Genomic DNA, 20,086 nt, shown 5'->3' on the forward strand with positions numbered 1-20,086 from the left:
AAGTATACTGCACTCAAAGGTTGAGAAAACAACAGAAGAACCTGACTTTGGTTCTCAGAATTTTTTTTTCTCTCCTATAAGTTTCATTTCAACATCCAGCAGTGGTGGGGTTTGAGTTTAGGAGTAGTTAAAAGGACAGGGAGAAGTTAGGAAGGAAAAAAAGTTAACATGAAGGTGGAATCAGCTGGGTCTGAAAAAGGGGGAGAGGGAGAGTGAAGCAAGGGGGAATACCAGAACATCCTTTTTGAAGTACAATATATTCAAGTCAGCTGAGAATTCAACTGCTGACCCTGTCCTTCAGCTTCTGGGAAGAGATCACTAGGGAAGGCTCGAAGGAAGTCACGGTAGTTTACCTTGTCTTCATCACAGGAACAGTAGTCAATCAGCTGTGGGGACAAAACACACAGCAAACATCATAAAGAGCTGGAAAAAGCTGCAAAATTGGGGTTGTTTATAAGGGAAACTGCCCAGAGTTCTCCTTGTGCGACAGAGCAGTTATTCTCCCATGAGGATTTCCCCATGCTGGTAGTCCTGAATCTAGGTAAACTTGGAATCATAGAACCATTGAGGATTGAAAAGACCTACAAGATCATTGAGCCCAACCTTTACATCATCAAGTCCAACCATTTAAGGATAGAACTTGATGACCTAAAGGTTGGACTTGATGATCTAAAGGTTCAAGTCCAGCCTTGAATGCCTATAGATGACACTAATCTATGCAAGGAGAAGAGTTAAAGTGTTTGAGTTTAATCTTTATTTCCTTCTAGGCCTCACCAGAGTGGCAAGAGAGCCATAAAAACACAAAGCATGGCCACAGACTGAGATGGGCCACAGGAAATCTTGCACAAATCCCTCCCAAAAGTGGGGTGGGGGCAGACTATGTGAACAGTCACTGTTCCCTGGTGTCACTTTGGTGTGTGCACATGGCATGAAGGGGAGACACAGATAATTGAGCTTGGTGACAGCCCCACTAATGAGCCAGTTCTGGTGTCCGTGCCTGACCCTGCATTGTGTTACAGAGCCACAGCCTTTGTGTGCTTCAGAGGAAGAAAGAAGGCTTTTGTTTCTTTAATTGCATAACTAAATCTCCTTCTGACACCCAGCGAGATGGAAAAGGTCTAATATCACAATTCCTTGAAAGGATTCCTCTTCCCCTTGTCGCCTGGAGACAGATTCTCTGGGGTCTGCTTCTGTGACTGACAGCTGTGCTCCTCTCCAGGCAGTGAACTCTGCCATATGTTTAATTTATAGACCTGCCATACTTCCCAGGGCTCGGGGAACACTGGGATTAAGATTTCAGGAGAGGAGATGGATGTTTTTAGTGCATAGGGCTTAGACTGGGGCTCAAACATGGGAATTTAGCTTCAATTGTCACAGGTTCTCTGTATAATTTTGAGAATGTTCTCTCCCACTCTCAGAGTGGAGCAGGGATTGTCACCCCACTGTAAATTCCTCAGGGCAGAGTGAGCTCTGATGAACTCTGGTACAGCAAAGCCCTGGATGCTTGTCAGGGCCTTTATTCATCCTACATTCAGAGACACAAATCCACTGCCCACGCCCCTTTCTAACCATGGCTGTGATGCTCACAGTGGACTATTTTAGAAAAGTTTTTATTTTAGCAGGGGAAATAACTCCCTCTGGTTTCTAAATTTCTCTAAAGTCTGAGTCCTTTTTGGCCACTAATCTACAGCCCATCACATGATGCTGAGGAAACATCCTTGCCAGTCATATTCCTCCTCCACCCTCACTGCAGGAATTTTTCCCTCAGTTTCCCTGACATTTTTTGCTTTACAGACTGTGCAAAGACTGTGATCTCCATGTGCTGCTTATTGCTTATAGTGCCCAGCAACTGTTAACCAGGGTATTATGATTCTAAAATAATAATAATAATAATAATAATAATAATAATAATAATAATAATAATAATAATAATAATAATAATAATAATAATAATAATAATAATAATAGTAATAATAATAATAATAATAATAATAATAATAATAATAATAATAATAAAAAACCAATAATTATTGTTGTTGTTGTTGCTGCTGTTCTATATATTATATTATATTATATTATATTATATTATATTATATTATATTATATTATATTATATTATATTATATTATATTATATTATATTATATTATATTATATTATATTATATTATATTATATTATATTATATTATATTATATTATATTATATTATATTATATTATATTATATTATATTATATTATATTATATTATTACATTACATTACATTACATTACATTACATTACATTACATTACATTACATTACACTACATTATATATTTTATATTTACTATACATGATATATTATAACAATTTATAGCTATATTATACTATTATATTATTATATATTATTATGCATTATTATATATAATAATATTATTTATTGCATTTTTAATAGCAATTATAATTATGAAATCTATCTAATAACAAAAATAATAATTTATTATTATATTCATATACATTTCATTATAATTATACTCTATATTATTGTGACTTTATTATATATTATAATAATTCATTGCTATATTATTATATTACTATATCTTATTTTTATATGTTATCGTTATTAATATTAATATTGTTTTGGAAAATACTTAGTTCTTAGACCTTCAGTTCAGTTGCTATTGAATCCAGAATGTCTCTAAGCTTTCCTAAGGCACATTCCTTGAACACCTCAGTGTCTACTCAATCCCAGCTCTGCTGAAGCCATCACAGACACTCCAAGCTCTGCAGGAGCCTACTCCTGATCTCTGTCACGATTCCTGATCTCTATCACAATACATGACTTCTTCTACTCATCCAAGACCTGAACCAGCATGATTTTCACACACTACACTGCAGCCAAACATGGGGGGCAGCCTGGATAATATTTTTTCCCTTTTCCTGAGAGGACAGCAATTATTATCTCCTCTAAGACACAGACTCAGTCCAACAGCTCGGGAGTTTTTCTAAACTGAGACTCTCTTGCCCTTTTCTTGAATTTGGTCCCCTTTGAAGGCTAGAGCAGCTGGTTAGGGTTGGTTTTTAGAAGAGATCTTTTGGAAGAGCCATAGGAGGGGAATTCCACATGCACAGCACCCCTTCCATCTGACCTTATTAAGAAGAATGCTGCTGGTTGGCACATTGAGCCTGTCACAGAGAGTTAAAAATCTTGTTTTATCCAGGAAGCCAGAGCCCTCCTTGTCACAATGATGAAATGTCTCATGAAGATGCCTGGTGTCAAAGGGCTTTTGGCGTTTCAGTTCTTTCTGAACCTCCACAATTAAATCATCCAGGTCCTTCTTGGGGAAGCCACTGCAGATGAAAACAATAATAGGATTTCATGTAAAAACTCATTTTGGCAGCCTTGCTGTGACACTTGAGTAAAAAAAAGAGCATTTGCCTGTGTGCTCCATAGTGTCAGAAGCAGTGGGAAATTTGAGTTTCAAATTTCAGAGCCATGATATAACTGCCTCCAAACCATGTTCTGAGATAACAGGTTGTTACTGGGTCACACAAACTGGGTCCAGACAGCTAAAAGGAGGATGTGGTCTAGGCTCTGATGAGCTGATAAGCAAAGAAGTAATAAATGTCCTAAAAAATACTTCCCTCACCACCTGCTGAGCCTGCAACCATCAATCAGCTCAAGTTGGCAGCATCTCTTACAGTGAAGTGATGCTTTTTTGGGAAAAGATGTATCCCCCATCCCTGAAAGTGTTTAAGTGTTGCTTGGAGCAACCTGGGGTAGTGGAAGATGTTCCTGCCCATGACAGGGGTTGGACTGAGCTGATCTTTTAAGGTACTTCCAACCCAAGCCATTTTGTGGTTCTGTGATTTTGGCTGGAAGTCCAAACACTTCTTGAACTCAGCCTTGGTGCAGTGACCACTTCTCTGTGCTGCTGAGCCAGAGCTGTCTCAGGAGGTTTTGGGGCCAGCAGCAGCCGCAACATTTTACTGTACACACCTCACACCCTCCGGACGTGCCCAAACACAGCCCCTTGGAGCATCAGAACCACCAGCAGAGGAGGAGGCTGGAGCCCAGGGAGGCTGCTGAAAATGCCCTCAGCTGTCAACCTTAGCCTTATTTAGCCCCACCACCCCACTCTTTGTAGCCTACCTGCTGGTAGTCTCCACCACCACCTTCCGTGGGAGGAAATGATCCCTTATGGATTGCAGTGTGGCTGCAGGGAAACTCTCTGCATTTCTCTCCAAATAATTAAGCACATATTCATCAGCATCCATGATAATAAACCTATGGCCAAACACTAGGGGAGAAACATTAAAGAAGTAGTGTTACCTGTGGTTTAGCATAGGTTAAAGTAATTTTGTCCTCCAGGAGGGAGCAGGATTCCTCTCCTGTGGCTGGGCTCAGCTTTGAGACAGCTCTGCTACTTGTTTCACTTCTTGAAGTAAGAATAATTTCACTGATTGAAAGGTTCAAGCATTGACAGTAACAAAGTTATATCAGTGAACACTGGCTGCTAATCTGGAAACTCAAATGTGAGGAGACCCAGAAGCAGCAGATCTTTCAAGTGAAGGAAGAGATATGCAATAAATGACATATCAGAGCAGAGTATTATAAATCCAGGCTGGATTTTACCTTCAATTGTGGAACCAATGGTGAAGTCAGAGGCCTCATAGTATTTGGGATTCTCTGGAGTAGACCCTGGCTTGGTAACTTTTGTCCTTTTTAAGTATTTGCCTCCTGTGATGCCAGAGTTTTTGACTGGGGGTTCATAGATGCTGATCGTGTCATCGGCGAGGAAATAAGAGAGGATGAAACGACGATTTCTGTCCTCAGGCACTGGTGATTCCTAGAGGAAAGGTAGCAGTTTTGGAACAGAGCATTTGAACCAGGTTTTCCTTGCCTGGGGTGCTTAGGAGTACCTAGTAACTTCCTCATAACCACCCAGAGCTTTCTTTACAGCTGACTAAACAAAGCACTTGATGCGCTGACATAGCATAACAAAGCACTAGACAGCACTCAGGATCTGAATTTCAAAGGTTACTTGCTTTACTCAAGCCACTGAAGCAGAATCTGGGTTGAAGTTACCAAATATATTCAGTGTTTCCACAGCCTGAGTAATCTGAGAGAAATCCTTTCTCTATCCTATATGGAATGATTCATCCCAGAGAGGCTGTAAAATTCAGTTTTAAATTACATTTTTTCATTATGCTGAGTGCTTGAGAGAGGCTTGGTGCTGTTTCAGCCCTTAGTCACAGGAAGTCACTCCCCTGACACACCAGTGGATTTACTCGCTTAGCTTAAAGCTAAGTGGATCTTAACTCCTCAGCTGTGACCTTTAGGGAACTCCTGCACAATAGGGAAAAGAAACCAGAGTGTTTGGAGAGGGCAGGCACAAGGCAGCACAGGAAATGCCATCGCTGCTGCTGGATGTGCCAGAGGCTCCTTGCATAAGCCAGCTGCAAAGCTGGCACAAAGGCCAGTGCCTGGGTGCTGTTGTGGGTGGAAAACACCATTCTCATGGATTTTCCAGCTTCTACACCAGCATTGGCTGCTCTGCTAGGACAGCTCCTTGCTGGCTGCTGCATCCAGGACTAGCCTGGAGAAGGAGACAGGGGCTGGAGCCAGCAGCAGAGACATCAGGAACTGGCTGGTGGCAGTGGTGGAAGGCAGGCAGAGGCACACTGCCCAGTGCAGGCTGCTTCAGCCAGGGCCATCTGTCACGTAGCAGTGGCAGAGGGAGTTTTTCCATAAATGGCTGTGGGTTTGTAGCAGGTTTGGTTTGTACTTTTTGGCCTTTTTTTTTTTTTCCTAGTTTTTTGAGCTGCCAATTGTCACAGCGAGCACATAACCACCCCATGGCATGCCCCCTGTTGGCTTGGGGAGCTCTCCTTTCCCACTGGCACAAAGGAGAGTTTGCCAACAGCCTTGTCTGGGCAGGCTGCTCCTCCCATCCTCCTGGCAGTATTCCACCAAGGAAAACACTTACCAGGGCCACCTGGTACCGCAGGACCTTGAGATTATTCTCCAGCATCTTAATGATATCTTTCCGTGGAGGCTTAGGAAACAGACTAAGGCAGTTCTGGAGAGAGTCTTCAGGGATGCCAAAACCATTATAGGGAGGAATTACCTGCATCCAGAGGAGATATTAACCATAAACAGCTGCAACTAAGAACAAGACAAAGTTTACAAGACTTGGCAAAGGCCATCAGATTTGGAAGGAAATATTCTGCCACCAGGTAGCAAGAGATGTGACATCCTGCCCAATAGAGATGGTTGACACCAGCCTGGTCATGTGTTGTATTTAATGATAATAAGATTTAATGTATTTAATGATAATAAGAGGATTAAGCAAATCTGAAACTCAGAAAGACAGGTAATTTCTCTGATTAAAGAGATTATGGCTATATTAAAGAACCATAGAATGGTTTGGGTTGAAATGGACCTTAAAATCATCAGTTCCAACTAAACCTTCCCATGCACAGGAACTCAGCCATCAAATGGTTACACGGGTAACCTAATCCCCATTATGCCTGTGGTCTAAGCCACAACTCCAAACAATTTCTGGGCTCAGTTTGGGAGGTAACAAGGGCTGTGACCATCCGCAGTAGGCAGTTTGGACTTGGCAACACTGTTTTGAAGAGTGAGGGAGAGTTCAGTAGTATGAGCGCAGCCAGACTTTCATTTTTATATCTATTATGATCATTCTTGCCTTGTCTTTTTCAAATTGATTTTTTCTTTAAGCTGAACTTGTTTTCTACAGGTTCTTATTAAGCTGAACCTCTACTTTACTATAAGAGCTAACACCAACTGCTTCCTTTCCTCCCTTCTTTTGAGAAATTGTTTGCAGTACCTGTGGAACCTTTTCAAGTGGTTTCTTATTTACATCCACTGGCTGGAAGTCTGTGATGCCATATTTTTCACGGTAGAAGTCCTGGGTGAACTTGTCACAATCATAGATTAAGAAGGTACGTCCAAGGAGGGTGACATTTTTCCCAATAGCAAAATCTTTGGGTGAGTACCACTCTTGTACCTCATGGTCAGTGATCTCCAACACACAGCTTGGGAAATTCTCTATGGAAAAGGGAGCAGAAGGAAAAATAAATCAATCAGGGAGATGTTAACATTTCCTAGTGAAAATGGATATAAAAGCAAGGTGTATAAATAGCTACAGGGAGATGCTGGCACTGCTGTCCTGCCACTGTTTCCCAAAAGATAAAGAATTTAGTGACCAGTTGAAAAACTTTTTTTTGACCATGAAATAATGACACCTTAGCACAGATGGATGTGCCAATCTAAACTTACTGTTCTTGTCCACAAAGATTTTGGGCAAGCGCTGGCGTCTCATCAGTACCGGGAATGGGTCTCTCCCATCATTTCTCTTGTGCACTTCCCGAACCTCCACTGTGTCATCTGCCAAGAAGTAATGGATGATGCAGGGATGGTGATCACCAAAGGCACAGTTGGTGTCATCCCATATGGCATAGAAGCGAAGCACCTAGGGTGGAGGAATAAAAAAGCAGTCAAACATGGATCAGAATTATCTTTTGGTGCCACAGAAATCAAACTCATCACATTGAGATGCTCAAGAGTTCCCCAAGGTTCACCTCCTGAAGAGAGAGGAGAGACACAGGGACAATTTAGTCAGAGTATGGGGCATTTGTGTTTGTCTGAAATTGTCTGCTCTGGCAGCTGGCATCAATATTTTGGGGGAGCAGAGGAGTGGATGCAGCAAGACCATTCCTAATAGAACTGCATCTGGCTGCTAAATTCCAGAGGCAGGTGGCTTATCTCATCCCAACAGAAAGCAAGAGAGTAATGGATGATATTGAGCACAGGCTCTGCAATCCAAAGAGGAGCTGTTTACAAGGCACAAAGCCCAGAAAAAAGCATAAAAGGTTTTGTTTCTCACTAAAGCCAAGAAAGGAGCAAATCTGGAGTCTGTTCAGCAGACTGAGACAATTTAGAATAAGTGAGGTTGCAGACTCTCACAGGACCTGGGTTTCAATAGCACATATTCACTGTAATCACAGAATCTTTTAGGTTGGAAGATCATTAAGTCCAACCTCTGACTGACCCCCACCCTGTCACCCTTCACAGAGCACTGAGTGCCATTTCCAGTCATTCTTTGGACACCCCCAGGCATGTGGATTCCACCACCTTCCTGGGCAGCCTGTTTCAATGTCTAATCACCCTTTCAGTGAAGAAATTCTTCCTAATTCAACCCAAACCTCCCCTTGAACAACTTGAGGCTATTTCCAGTTCTCTCTCGTGTTGCCTGGGAGAAGATACTGACCCCCCTGGCTGTCCCCTCCTGTCAAGGAGTTGTGCAGAACCACAAGGTCCCCCCTGAGCCTCCTTTTCTCCAGGCTGAGCCCCTTCCCAGCTCCCTCAGCCCCTCCTGGTGCTCCAGCCCCTTCCCTGGACACACTCCAGACCCTCAACGTCTTTCTTAAAGTGAAGGGCCCAGACCAGGACCAGGACTGGAGGTGCATCATCAGTGTGATGTGGGAGATTATACAATAATTAGGGTAATCCCCAGCTCTCTCACCTTTGTGTCATAGGCCAGGAACTGCCTGAAGGGGTCGGGACTTGTGGGCGAGGTGTGTTTTTGCACAGGCATCCGACGATGTTCCGTGTAAGGATCCGAAACCAGCTCCTCTGGAGGGTTCACTTCAATCCCTTGGCTCTCCAGGAACACCTAGGAAGGTCATCTGAGGTGTTAGTGCTGACAGGAGGTCTAAAGGTAAGAGGTGACTAGAGGTTACAGGTGGGCTGGGACGAGTGAGGTCAGAATTCTGCAAGTTCACTCACAGAGAATTCTACAGCAACAGCAAAATACAGCAGATGACAAATACATTTGTTTAAGCTGCTTCTTATCTTTGCTTACCCTTTAATTAATCAGAGCAGTTCTGTCCTGAACATCCTAACTCAGATTTCACTTGAGCACAGTTTTCCTTGGCCTTAAGGCTTTAAATGGAAGATAGCTGTCAGTTGGTCTCTTTTATGTAAATGGAAAAGATTAAATTGCTGTATAAACACAGATGTAGTCAGCCTGAGTTTGCAATAATTTAGGGCTGTGTCAGATAGTTAGAAGAAGCTAGTGTCACCCACACTAGGCACATCAAGACCCTTCAGGCATGAGGATATGTGTCAGTGGCAGCTTCATTCCATCTTTCAGGAGTACTTTTCCCACAGAAAGAGTGCAATCTGCTCGTTTATAAAGGGATTTTTTGCTTACCTTGGACCATGAACAAAATCCAGGGTGTTACTCGTGGACTTGCATCAGTCACCCAAAACAATCTCTGAAGTCAAGGGACTTGTTCCCTTTTTGGCTTTGGGAAGTGGTCCATGAAAACATTCAGCCCAGGAAGCACCTATGCAAACATCTCCCACAGGAATATGAGATCCCCCTGAAGACTCACAAGGCAAGTTCACACTTTCAGACTCACCATTTCCTGGTCTGGAAGATGTCAGTAAATGATAAATACACTATTGGCCTTGAGATGTAGACCCACATAGCTCATTCCATGTTTTCCATCAATATTAACATGAGGACCACCTCTTTATTTGATGTGGACTAACTTGAACAGTCACCTGTTCCAGCAGAGCTGGCCACACAGCCACTTTTATACCAATATATTATACATGCTTGGGAACATTCCTGGGCACTGAGGCCAACTGACAAGGAAAAGCCTGGATCTAAACTCTTCCATACTCCAGGACAGGTTGAGTGCATGTCACTCACCTATTGGGAATGGTCCCTGGAGCAGTCTAACTCCTGGCCTGGAAAAATAGTAGCTGATCAGGTCTGAGATTTTACTGGGGACAATCTAGCAGGATACCAGCGTACTGGTAATTCTTATTTCTTGTTATTGGATCATTATTATCTCATTTACTGGTACAGAAATAGCCAGAAATAGAAAAGCAGGCAATGAGTAAGCTTTCTTAGAAAGGTCAGTTCATACCATGATTCTCAACCCATGGATCATGAATTTGCTGCAGATGTGTGCAGAGTTACTGCTTGTATTCCTTTCCACTGTTCCTAACAGAGGAATATTAAATGAGTAAAGAGCCAGGATCACTAATTTCCCTCTCATGTATGCACAAAGTTTCATTTGCACTCCAAGCAGTTAAACTGCACAGACAGGAACTTAGAATTTGTATTGTAAAGAGAAGTCCTGAGGACAAAGGATGGACTTCCAGCAGTCCTGGGGCAAAAATCCTGAGCACCTTACTTGCCCTCAGCAGATGTCATACCCTGAAGTCCCTTTTGGCCTGAAAAAGGAAATCTACATTAAAAGCACAAAGAAAGGCTGGGAGCACCCATATGACAAAAGCTACAGCTGCAAACTGCTGGACTCTAAGAGGTAATTAAACCCCTGCAGTTCCCAGGAACTGGGAGTGTTTCTGTCAGCGCTCTCCCTAGCACACACCTTGGTGAAGGAGTCGCAGTTGACCAGGCGGTAGGTCCGGCCGTAGATGGTGAGGTCGATGCCCACGTTCAGATCCTTCCAGTGGTAATAATCCCCGTGCTCATTCTTGGGCACCCGGTGGCGTCTCATCAGTTTGCCTTGAAACAGACCCGAGTTCTTCACCTTGGGCTCGATGATACACATGGTGTCATCTTCCAGGTAGTAGTAGATGCCCACCTGGCGGATCCGGTAATGCTCCTCTGCAGAGATTGCAACTTCTTCCATGAAGTAAGCATCGAACTTCAAAACCTGCCCAAGGCACAATACAGCAAAGGGAAAGAGAAAGAAACAATTTGAACACCATGATCAGACTATCAAGGCATATAATTTATTTGTAATTTGCTTTGGTGGGGTAAAATTACTGGATTAGATTCTAAAAGTCTTCAGAGACAACTGTGGCCTAATTTGTGAGTGACAGCAGAGGCACCAGGAGTGCATTTATTAAGATGTGTCTTTTGCAAATTCGATGTGCCTGAGACAAGTGTAAAAATACAGCCTTTTCCCTACTTCTTGATCCCCTGCTGTTTCACCTACTGCCATGTGCTTGGCTGCTGACAGTAATCTACTTTACTGACACACATCTTTTTATTTGTCAGCTTTACAGCCCTGATTTAGGGAAGTTATCCACAGATTTTAGTAAAGAGTTCAACCACATCTGAGAATTTTAAAATCTGAAAGGAGTCATCATTTTAAGGCCAGGCTGGAGGAGCTCTGAGCAACCTAGGATAGCGTAAGGTGTCCCTACCCATGGCAGGGAGGCTGGAACAAGATGATCTTCAAGGTCCCTTTCCATGATCTGAAGTCACATCTATTTCAGCACTGACAGCAAAAATTGTGCTGGGGAAACAAGGAAACTAATCAGCCAGGCCCTCTGCTTGGCAAAAGTAGGAGGACTATTCATTCCAAGATTATTCAATGCCCTTAAGAAGGTGCAGGTGGCCAATCAGGCCTTGCACACCCAGATACACCAGCCCAGAGGCCTGGATAATTAAGAGATGATAAAGCCAGCAAGTTCCTATCAGTCAGCAAAGTGCCCCACAAGGGATTGTGACATCCCCAGCAGCACTTGGGCCCCTGCTGCTCCTGTGGCTCGAAGGAAAGGGCAGAGAAGGATCTGACAGATTAAACAGCAACATTTACATTGCTCTGAAGGAACAGCCTCAGCAATTAACAGAGCACATCTGTTCCCCAGCCTGCGTCACAGCCGGCCTGAGGGCTGGCTGGCTGCAGACTGCTCTGGCAGGGCTGGCAGCGTGTGGAGCCTGCACGTGCTGAGCTCCTGAGCCCTGCAGCTCCCACTGCAGCAGCTGCTCCATGCACGGCTGCGGGTTGCAGCTTGGGCCATTGGCACACTGAAAACCAAGGGTAGCTCAGGATTGCTCCAAGCAGACACAGAGCCAGCACCAGTCTGATATGATGACCAAGAAGTAACATGGGAAGCACTAATGGAGCAGTTCAGGTTGTCACTGTGGTGACAACACAAGCACCAATAGATAGACCACGGTCAAACAGGCTACCAGGGTTCCCACTGCAGACTGACTTTTCCAGTTAAAGCTCAGTTACAACCTCAATACAGTTTTGGAAACACAGAACTCCAGGCTGTGGTTTACAGAGCAATACTTTTAAGCTGGAGCTTTCCAGAGCTAATCAAACCTCTTTTCCAACATCTGCTGAAAATGCTCAAGTGTAACTTGTAGGGAATGTCTTACACCGTTTACATATTATAATCCTCCTCCCGAGCAAAGAAAGCCTCTTTCAGTCTGGGATTCAGCTGTCTCTGACTAAGGGCTCTGGCATCTGAAAACTGCTGTATGCAGTCCTGTGAACCCTGGAGCTGACTGTTTATGTCTCCGAATTTGGCCAGTGATATTCCTGGAATCAGCTTCTTTATACCTTTTTGTCATAAGCCACGAATGCTGGAGTGAAGCGGGAAGGTGCAGGCCTCTTGACTTGCCCATAGGTCAGTGTGGCTCCCTTGTTGCATAAATCATCTAATTCATCTTGGGAGAGCTGATTTGCAAAGAGTGTGTCCCCACCAACCCCCTCTCTTGGCAGCCGGAAAAAGGCATATCCATTTTTGAAGTCCATTGTCTGGCACCGATGAAAAGATGTTTTCTGTTGGAAGGAAATCCAGCTATCAAAATACTGCATTAATTTAGCAGATATAGCTACTGGAAGCACAAAATAACCCAGTAAGAGAGTGCAATATCAAGAATGTCTCACCCCACACACATCCCCAGCATTTTATTAATAAACGACTGCTGCAGTTATTTAAAATCAGATTTTGTACCTAGGGAAAAAAACAGTGGAAAAAACAGGGAGTGGTGGATATACAAGGCACGAGAGTGAATTCAGATCCTTGCACTGCCACAGGCTCTGGAAGAACTTAAATCACTGAATTTCCTGACTGCCACCATAGTCAGTGCCTAGAACAGTGTGTCAGCACTTTATCTGCCCTGGTATTTATCTCATCAGCTCTTTGTTCCCTACCCTATTTGTCAGCAGTACAGATCACCATGGGACCTCAGTTACTGCCTTATGGCGCTCCCTTCACTGTTGTGCACCCTCTGTGTATTTCATTGTTATTTATTTTCTTAACCCTCCCCTGGGCATGATACAGGATTTTCTCTGCTGGGTTAAATCAAGGCATGTCATGCTCACAGAAGTGCAATTATGAAATGTACAAAAGCACATTAGTTGTATTATCACCTCTCTACATAGTCATAGACTCCTAGAACAGCCTGGGTTGGAAAGGACATTAAAGATTATCCAGTTACACCCCCTGCCACAGGCAGGGACAGTTTTCACTATCCCAGGTTGCTCCAAGCCCCATCCAACCTGGACTTGGACACTTGCAGTGATGAAACAGCCACACTTTCTCTGGGCAACCTGTGCCAGGCTTCACCATCCTCTTTGTAAAAAACTTCTTCCTTGTATCTAATCTCAATTGAGCCTCTTTGAGTTTAAAACTATCATTCCTTGTCCTACTGCTACAGGCCTTGTCCCATCTTTCATGAAGCCCCTTTAAGCACTGGAAGGGGCTCTGAGGTCTTCCTGGATCCTTCTCTTCTCCAGGTGAACACCCCCAGCTCTCTCAGCCTGGCTCCAGCCCTTGGAACACCTCTGTGGCCTCCTCTGGATTTGCTCCAGAAGCTCCATGTCCTATTTATGCTGAGGACCTCAGATCTGGAGGCAGCTCTGCAGGTGGGATCTCACCTGAGTGGGATAGAGGGGCAGAACTGCCCCCTCCCCTGCTGCCCACAGGGGGAATCAGCCCAGCAGATGGTGGGGGTTTCTGGCTCCCAGCCTCTCATCCATCCACAGCCCCAAGTCCTTCTCCCAGGGCTGCATTCAACCAGAGCTGTGCACAGGACTTGATCTCTGCCAGCCACTCTTGTCCTTCACCACTGAAGAGCAGGGTCAGACTTGAGTGACACCAAACTGCTCCACTTGCTGCACACTCCAGCACACGTGGTACCTCACCTGCACTGCAGGAGCTGCCTGGTCCCACTGGGCTTTCAGCACTTACACCTCCAGAGAAAACAGGGGAAATTATGAGTCCCTGATAATCAAATCTCTTGACTTTTGCCAAGTAAAACAGAGTTGTAAGCATTTCTAGTGCTGAGAGAATAAGCTCCAGCTCCTTTTACAGCCCCAGGCTTGCAGTCAGTCCAACCTCAGGCATGCAAACTGCACCCCCTCACTCGCCCCTCATGGTTAAGCCTCTAATCTTATTTATACCTTCAAGGCCTCACTTGAATTCCACATAACTCCCTGTTTTCTCTTTAAACTGCTACTATAGATCTTGCAATGAAGAGAGCAGTGAGGAAAACAGGTGAAAACAAGATCTGTCTGAAGACATTTTAGCAGAACACCTTATAAACTGACACAGAACTGCCACTTCCTTCTGTTAAATAAACACCAAGGGAATGCTGTGGGGAAAAAATATTCAAGGAAAACCAGGAAGTTTGTCTTTAATTTGAGCAAAATCAGTGTTTGTTAGAAGTGTGCAGGCTTTTAAGAGCCCACATTTGCCTAAAGAAAGCACCTCATTGGTTCATAAGGCTCCTGAGTGGATAAGCTCTCCCAAAGTGAGCCTGTATGCCAGATAACATCTTCCAGGATCAGGTGACTAATGAAAATTTAAAAGGGAAAACCCAGAATGTAAACTCCTAATCTCAGTTGCTGCCAGTGTTTATCTGAAGAAATTCCACTGAATTAAGGCCTTCTTTTTGCCAAGTCTGTAACATTTCACACAAACACCATTCCCTCTCCCAGTGTCTGTTTCCCTGAACCATGAGCACTAAGCAGTAACAACACTTCACTTGAACAGAAGTTTTCTTCAGAACTTCTCCACATTCACTTGGAAACCAAATATTGTGATGCCAGTTTTATGGACTGGAAAACTGCAGATTTCCAAGATGTTATAAATAATTTCAAGGAAATATTATTATCTGATAATAATTCTGAGATAACCTTTATTGCTGGATGGTTATTTGTTATGAGTAATTTACTCTATTTACTATTGGAGGACTCAGTTGTCACTGATTTTAGGCCAGGCTTGATGGGCTTGGAGCAATCTGGTTTGTGGAAGGTGTCCCTGCCCATGGCAGAGGGTTAGAACAAGATGACATTCAAGGTCCCTTCCAACCCAAACCATTCCATGATTCTGTGACAATGAATTTTCATATACAAAGCTGAATGGAGCCAGGAATGTTTTCTGTTAAAGATGCTCTCCAGGAAGGCTGTAAATTCCTGGTGAGCCCAAACCAGGCATAAAGAAACCCCTTTTTTGCTGTTTGTGTGATTTTTTTAGTATATCAGAGAAATAAATGGAAGCATCAGTTCTCTGTGGCACCACTTCTTCAAGAGAGCATTAGGAGGATTTGGGGTTATCAGGTCCTTAGGGCCTGGACCATTGGATGGGGGAAAAGGAGAGGTTGTTCCTCACTGAGGTATCAGGTGCAGAGGATGAGGAGGAGGATGAGGATGAGAGTACTTCTTCCAGGGAACCTGGGAACAGCTGAGAGTGTGTCACTTCCTGGGGATGATCCTGGAAGCTGTGATGACACCAGTTCCGTGGTGGGATACCAGTTCTCTCATCAGGTTATCAGATTCCAGACCAGCACTGTCAAGGATTCAGTTCTCCAGGCAACACCAGGAGAGCAGTTTTGGAAGTACCAGAGCTTTGGAGGAAGGGGTATCAGGAAGGTGTTGATTGCCAATAGGACTGGTGACTTCAAGGTGTATCTGTGTAATAGATAAATTATGTCCAGGAAAAAAATTATATTGGGATGATTTGGGGGATTAATTCCTACTGGAGGAATGCTCAAGGTTTGATCAATATTGGTTCTCCTGGATATATCCAGTTGAGGAGGTATCAGATGAATTTAAGGAACTTGGTTCAGAACAGTACCAGTATTAGTTCAGAGGACCTTGCTTTGGGAAAACTCTGGTGGTTCAGAGAAACAGCATTTTTCCTGAGGGAATCAAGTTTCAGGACTGTAAAGCAAGTTGGGATTCCCCCTGGCATATTTTATGAATTGTGGGAGAATTATTGGATGGATTCAGGGGAACTGAATATCCAAAGGGGTGAGTTTGCAGACAGTAGTTCTGCAGTTATGGAAACAGCTTTTGGAATTTCAAATGAGGCTCAAAAATGAGGAGGAGGAGGAGGGGTGTGTGTGTCTCTCTCCAAAGCTATCAGGACAAATTCAGAGTTATAAGATGGGTACATGATGCAATGGATTCCTTGGGGAAAAGATTAAAAGTACAAAGTCCCCTTGAAGGTTAGTTCAGGGATACTTGGTCCCTTGGGGACAGATTGCAATGTTCAATAACAGTGGAAGAAGTAAGGGAGTACCAGGTTTGCTGTGGGTGGGATCAGGAGATACCAGGTGGGTACAGAGGGTTCAGATCCCCCAGAAGTGATCCAGTAGGTATTTGGTGGCTTTGGGAAACACCAAGTCCCTGGGGGAGGGTGAAGTGGATGTTAAATATGCTGGGGAGCATCAAATGAGTTCACAGAGCACCAGGTTCTTTGGGGGTACTTTGAGTGCCATGTCCAGGTTCTGGTGAGTTTGAGGTTCCCAGGACAAGGGTTCAAAGGACACCAAGTTGTCTGGGGGATATTTGGTGAATACAGGATGTACCAGGCCCCCAGTCTGGGGGGGAATTACAGGGTGATCTGGGGGAATAGCAGGTTTCCTTGGTTCATGTTCCCTGAAGAAACTGTTTCCCCCTATACTCTGCTCTTGTGAAACCCCACCTGCAGTGCTGCATCCAGGTTGGGAGCCCAAAACACAACAAATGCAGGGACCTGTTGGAGTGAGTCCAGAGGAAACCATGGAGATGCTCTGGGGACTGGAGCCCCCCTGCTCTGGAGCCAGGCTGGGAGAGCTGGGGGTGTTCACCTGGAGAAGAGAAGGCTCCAGGGACACCTTAGAACACCTTTTGGTGCGTAAAGGGGCCCAGGAGAGCTGGAGAGGGACTTGGGACAAGGGATGGAGAGACAGGACAAGGGGAAATGGCTTCCCACTGCCAGCAGGAAAGGTTAGATGGGATATTGGGAAGGAATTCTTGGCTGTGAGGGTGGGGAGGCCCTGGCACAGGGTGCCCAGAGAAGTTGTGGCTGCCCCTGGATCCCTGGAAGTGTCCAACGCCAGGCTGGACAGGGCTTGAAGTAACCTGAGATAATTGGAGGTGTCCCTGCCCATGGCAGTGGGCGGAATGGGATGGTCTTTAAGGTCTTCTAACCCAAACCATTCCACAGTTCTATGAATATTGTTGAGTTTAGGGGTCCCAAAACTCCCGTGGATTTACAGCAAGGGTTGAGGAGCACCAAATTCCCAGAGAGTGACTCCAGGGGACACCAGGTACCACGTGAAGCGGGTGCGGGGAGGTGCAGAAGCCCGTTCTGAGGCCACCCCTCAGGGGGCACCCGGCAGGCCAGCCCACCTTGATCTGGGGGGGTTCCCGTGGGAAGGGGTACAGTGGGCGGGCGCGCTCACCGAGGGGTCCTTGATGGCGCAGCCGGGGAGGAAGGGCAGCCCCGACCCGGGCTCGATCGGGGGCCCTGTCCCCGGCCGTATCCCCGGCCCCGGTCCCGGCCCCGGCTCCGGCCCCGAGCTCATGGCGGCGGCGGCGGCGGCGCTCCGGGCCCGGTCTGGCCGACGCGTCTCCACGGCAACCCTCCGCGCGCGCCCAGTGCGCATGCGCGGGCCCCTTCGCGCCTCTCTCCGCTTCTCTCTGCGCCTGCGCACTGCGCGCCGCGCGGTAGCCTTGGCAACGGGGAGGGCTGTGAGGGGCCGAACCGCCCCCCGACCCGCTGTGAGGGGAGCGCGGCCCCGCAGCGTGGAAAGGAAGACGTGGAAAGTGTTAATCTTGTTTTATTTGGGATTTTCCCCTCACACCCCTTCAGAGCCCCCTCATGTCTCCCTCGTGGCCCCTCGTAACCCCTTCACATCAAAACATCTTGGCCTCCCAAACGGGGGGTGGCATCTGGACTGCTTCTTTTTGGAGAGTTTTCCCTGCCCTGTGCAGTGCCCAGGGTGAGGAGCAGCTCTGAAGGGACAAATCCACACCTGGAGTGATTGAAATATTTTAACAGAAGTGATTGTGCTGGTTTATGATGTATATATACATGTATAAAAAAATGTATATTGTTGTGAAATAGTGTATTTTTTTATAATTCCTCTATTTCAAACATTATTTTTGTCTCTGGAGGAAGGGGCAAAAAGAAGCATCAAGGATACTATCAAGGAAAAGGTGGCTGTGCAAAAGTCATTCCCAAATGCAAGAGAGAAAAAAGAGCTAAATCCATCACCATGGAAAACAGAAGTTATTTGTTGACTAGAGAAGTTGTGGATTCCCCAAAAGACGAGGATTCCTCATCCCTGGAAGCGTTAAGAGCCAGGCTGGACAGGATTTGGGAGCAACCTGGTCTAATGGAAGGTGTCCCTACTCATGGCAAGAGGGTTGGAACGAGATGATCCTGAATGTCCCTTCCAACCCAAACCTTCTAGGTTTCCATGAAAAAGAAGTTTTTTGTGCATCTTTGCTTTGATTTCTTTATCATCACTACACCAGGCAAGTCAGGCTGTGATTCAAGGGCAGGCGGCAGATCCGAGGGTTTTGTAAGCAGAATTTAAGCAGGGAGAATTGCAGCCAGACCGTCTGTCTGAGCACAGTGTGGGAGAGGGAAAGAAGCCAGACGGTGGGAGATAAAAAATGAGGCCGATGAGCTCAGAAAGGAAAATAAACGACTGAAGGCCAAGCAGGGCTAGAAGAGCTGAATCTGGAAGACAGAAAAGCTGCAGGTGTGATGGCTGACTTAGACCCACGAGCAGGACCCTGATCAAGCCCTTGCTCTGATTTTTCAAGCTGCAATATCCAGGCAGCATTTAACAGGGAATGGGACCCATCTCAGAGAACGAAACTCACCTCCGTGTGCCAAGGATCATCCACAAGGACAGTAACTGCAAATTTGTCACAAGGCTGTGTGGCACAGTGCCTGGTGCACAGCCTGTAAAGATGACAGGCTAGGCGTGTTCAGCCTGGAGAAAAGAAGGTCCTGGAAGTCCTTGGAGTCCTTTCCAGTGCCTAAAGGGACTCTGAGAGAGCCAAAAAGGGATTATTTACAAGGGTATGCAGTGACAGGACAAGTAGCAGTGGTTTTAAGCTGCCAGAGGGCAGGGTTAGATGGGATATTGGGAAGGAATTCATCCCTGTGAGGGTGGTGAGGCCCTGGCACAGCGTGCCCAGAAAGCTGTGGCTGCACTGTCCCTGCAAGTGTCCAAGGCAAGGCTTGGAGCAACCTGGTTTAATGAAAGGTGTCCCTGCTCATGGCAGGGTTTGGGAACGAGAGGGTCTTTAATGTCCCGTCAAACCCAAACCATTCTGGGATTCCACAGGAGGAAGTAGAAGAAAAGCCGTGGCAGAATGTGGTGTTTAGTAATAGTGACTGTAAAGCAGGAGAAAGAAGAAATGAGGAATTAAAGTGAAGATCTAGATTAAGCTTCATCCTTGGCAACTTCTGTACAGACAAGTCTGACTTGCCAAGGTTAAGATGAGCCTTTTTAGCTTCCCAGATCCCTGCTATCTACTCATGAAAGGCAAAAGGAATTCTTTATCGGGCTCTGCTTTCGTGGCAGTGGGGACACAGATGGAGACATCTCGCCCTCTGGTGGGTGAAGACACAACCTGCAGAAGCTTTGCTCTGCGTGGTATATTAAGAAATAATAATTAAAATTACTGGTTATTGGAAGGAAAAATAAAATATATTCTAGCGGTTTTAAGTTCTGAAATTCAGAAAAACTTGATGAATTATGTATGGGATCACACACAACCCTCCCAGATAAGGTTGATGAGTTGAAGATCTGGAGCAATATGACAGAAAGGGATCAGAAAATCAACAAAACACCATGATGGAGAAATCTCTAAAACTGGGATCCCTAAATCCGGGAAGTCAGTGTGCTGGGGTGTCTGTCTGGAGTGTGTGTAGAGAACACCAGCAGTGTGGGGACTGGGCATGACGAGGCAGAGATCTGGGTGCATCTGCAGGGCCATGATGTTGTTGGGATCAGGAAGGTGAGGTGGGACACCTCCCACGACCCGAATGTTGCAATGGAGG

The 20,086-nt window shown here is 45.3% G+C and overlaps 1 protein-coding gene across 1 annotated transcript; it reads right to left on the reverse strand.

Moving 5' to 3' along the window:
- Window positions 1–260: 260 nt before the first annotated feature.
- EFHC1 (EF-hand domain containing 1) lies at window positions 261–17,669 on the reverse strand (the record flags this gene model as incomplete). The annotated part of the gene is made up of 11 exons (XM_084201657.1): window positions 261–386; window positions 3,129–3,330; window positions 4,133–4,280; window positions 4,616–4,829; window positions 5,970–6,110; window positions 6,834–7,054; window positions 7,286–7,478; window positions 8,532–8,681; window positions 10,417–10,704; window positions 12,349–12,570; window positions 17,466–17,669. The coding sequence occupies 11 exons, from the start codon at window positions 17,667–17,669 to the stop codon at window positions 261–263; spliced, it is 2,109 nt and encodes a 702-aa protein (XP_084057783.1).
- Window positions 17,670–20,086: the final 2,417 nt, after the last annotated feature.

The sequence above is a fragment of the Fringilla coelebs genome, assembly GCF_963513975.1.
Source record: "Fringilla coelebs genome assembly, chromosome: 3".
NCBI lineage: Eukaryota > Metazoa > Chordata > Aves > Passeriformes > Fringillidae > Fringilla > Fringilla coelebs.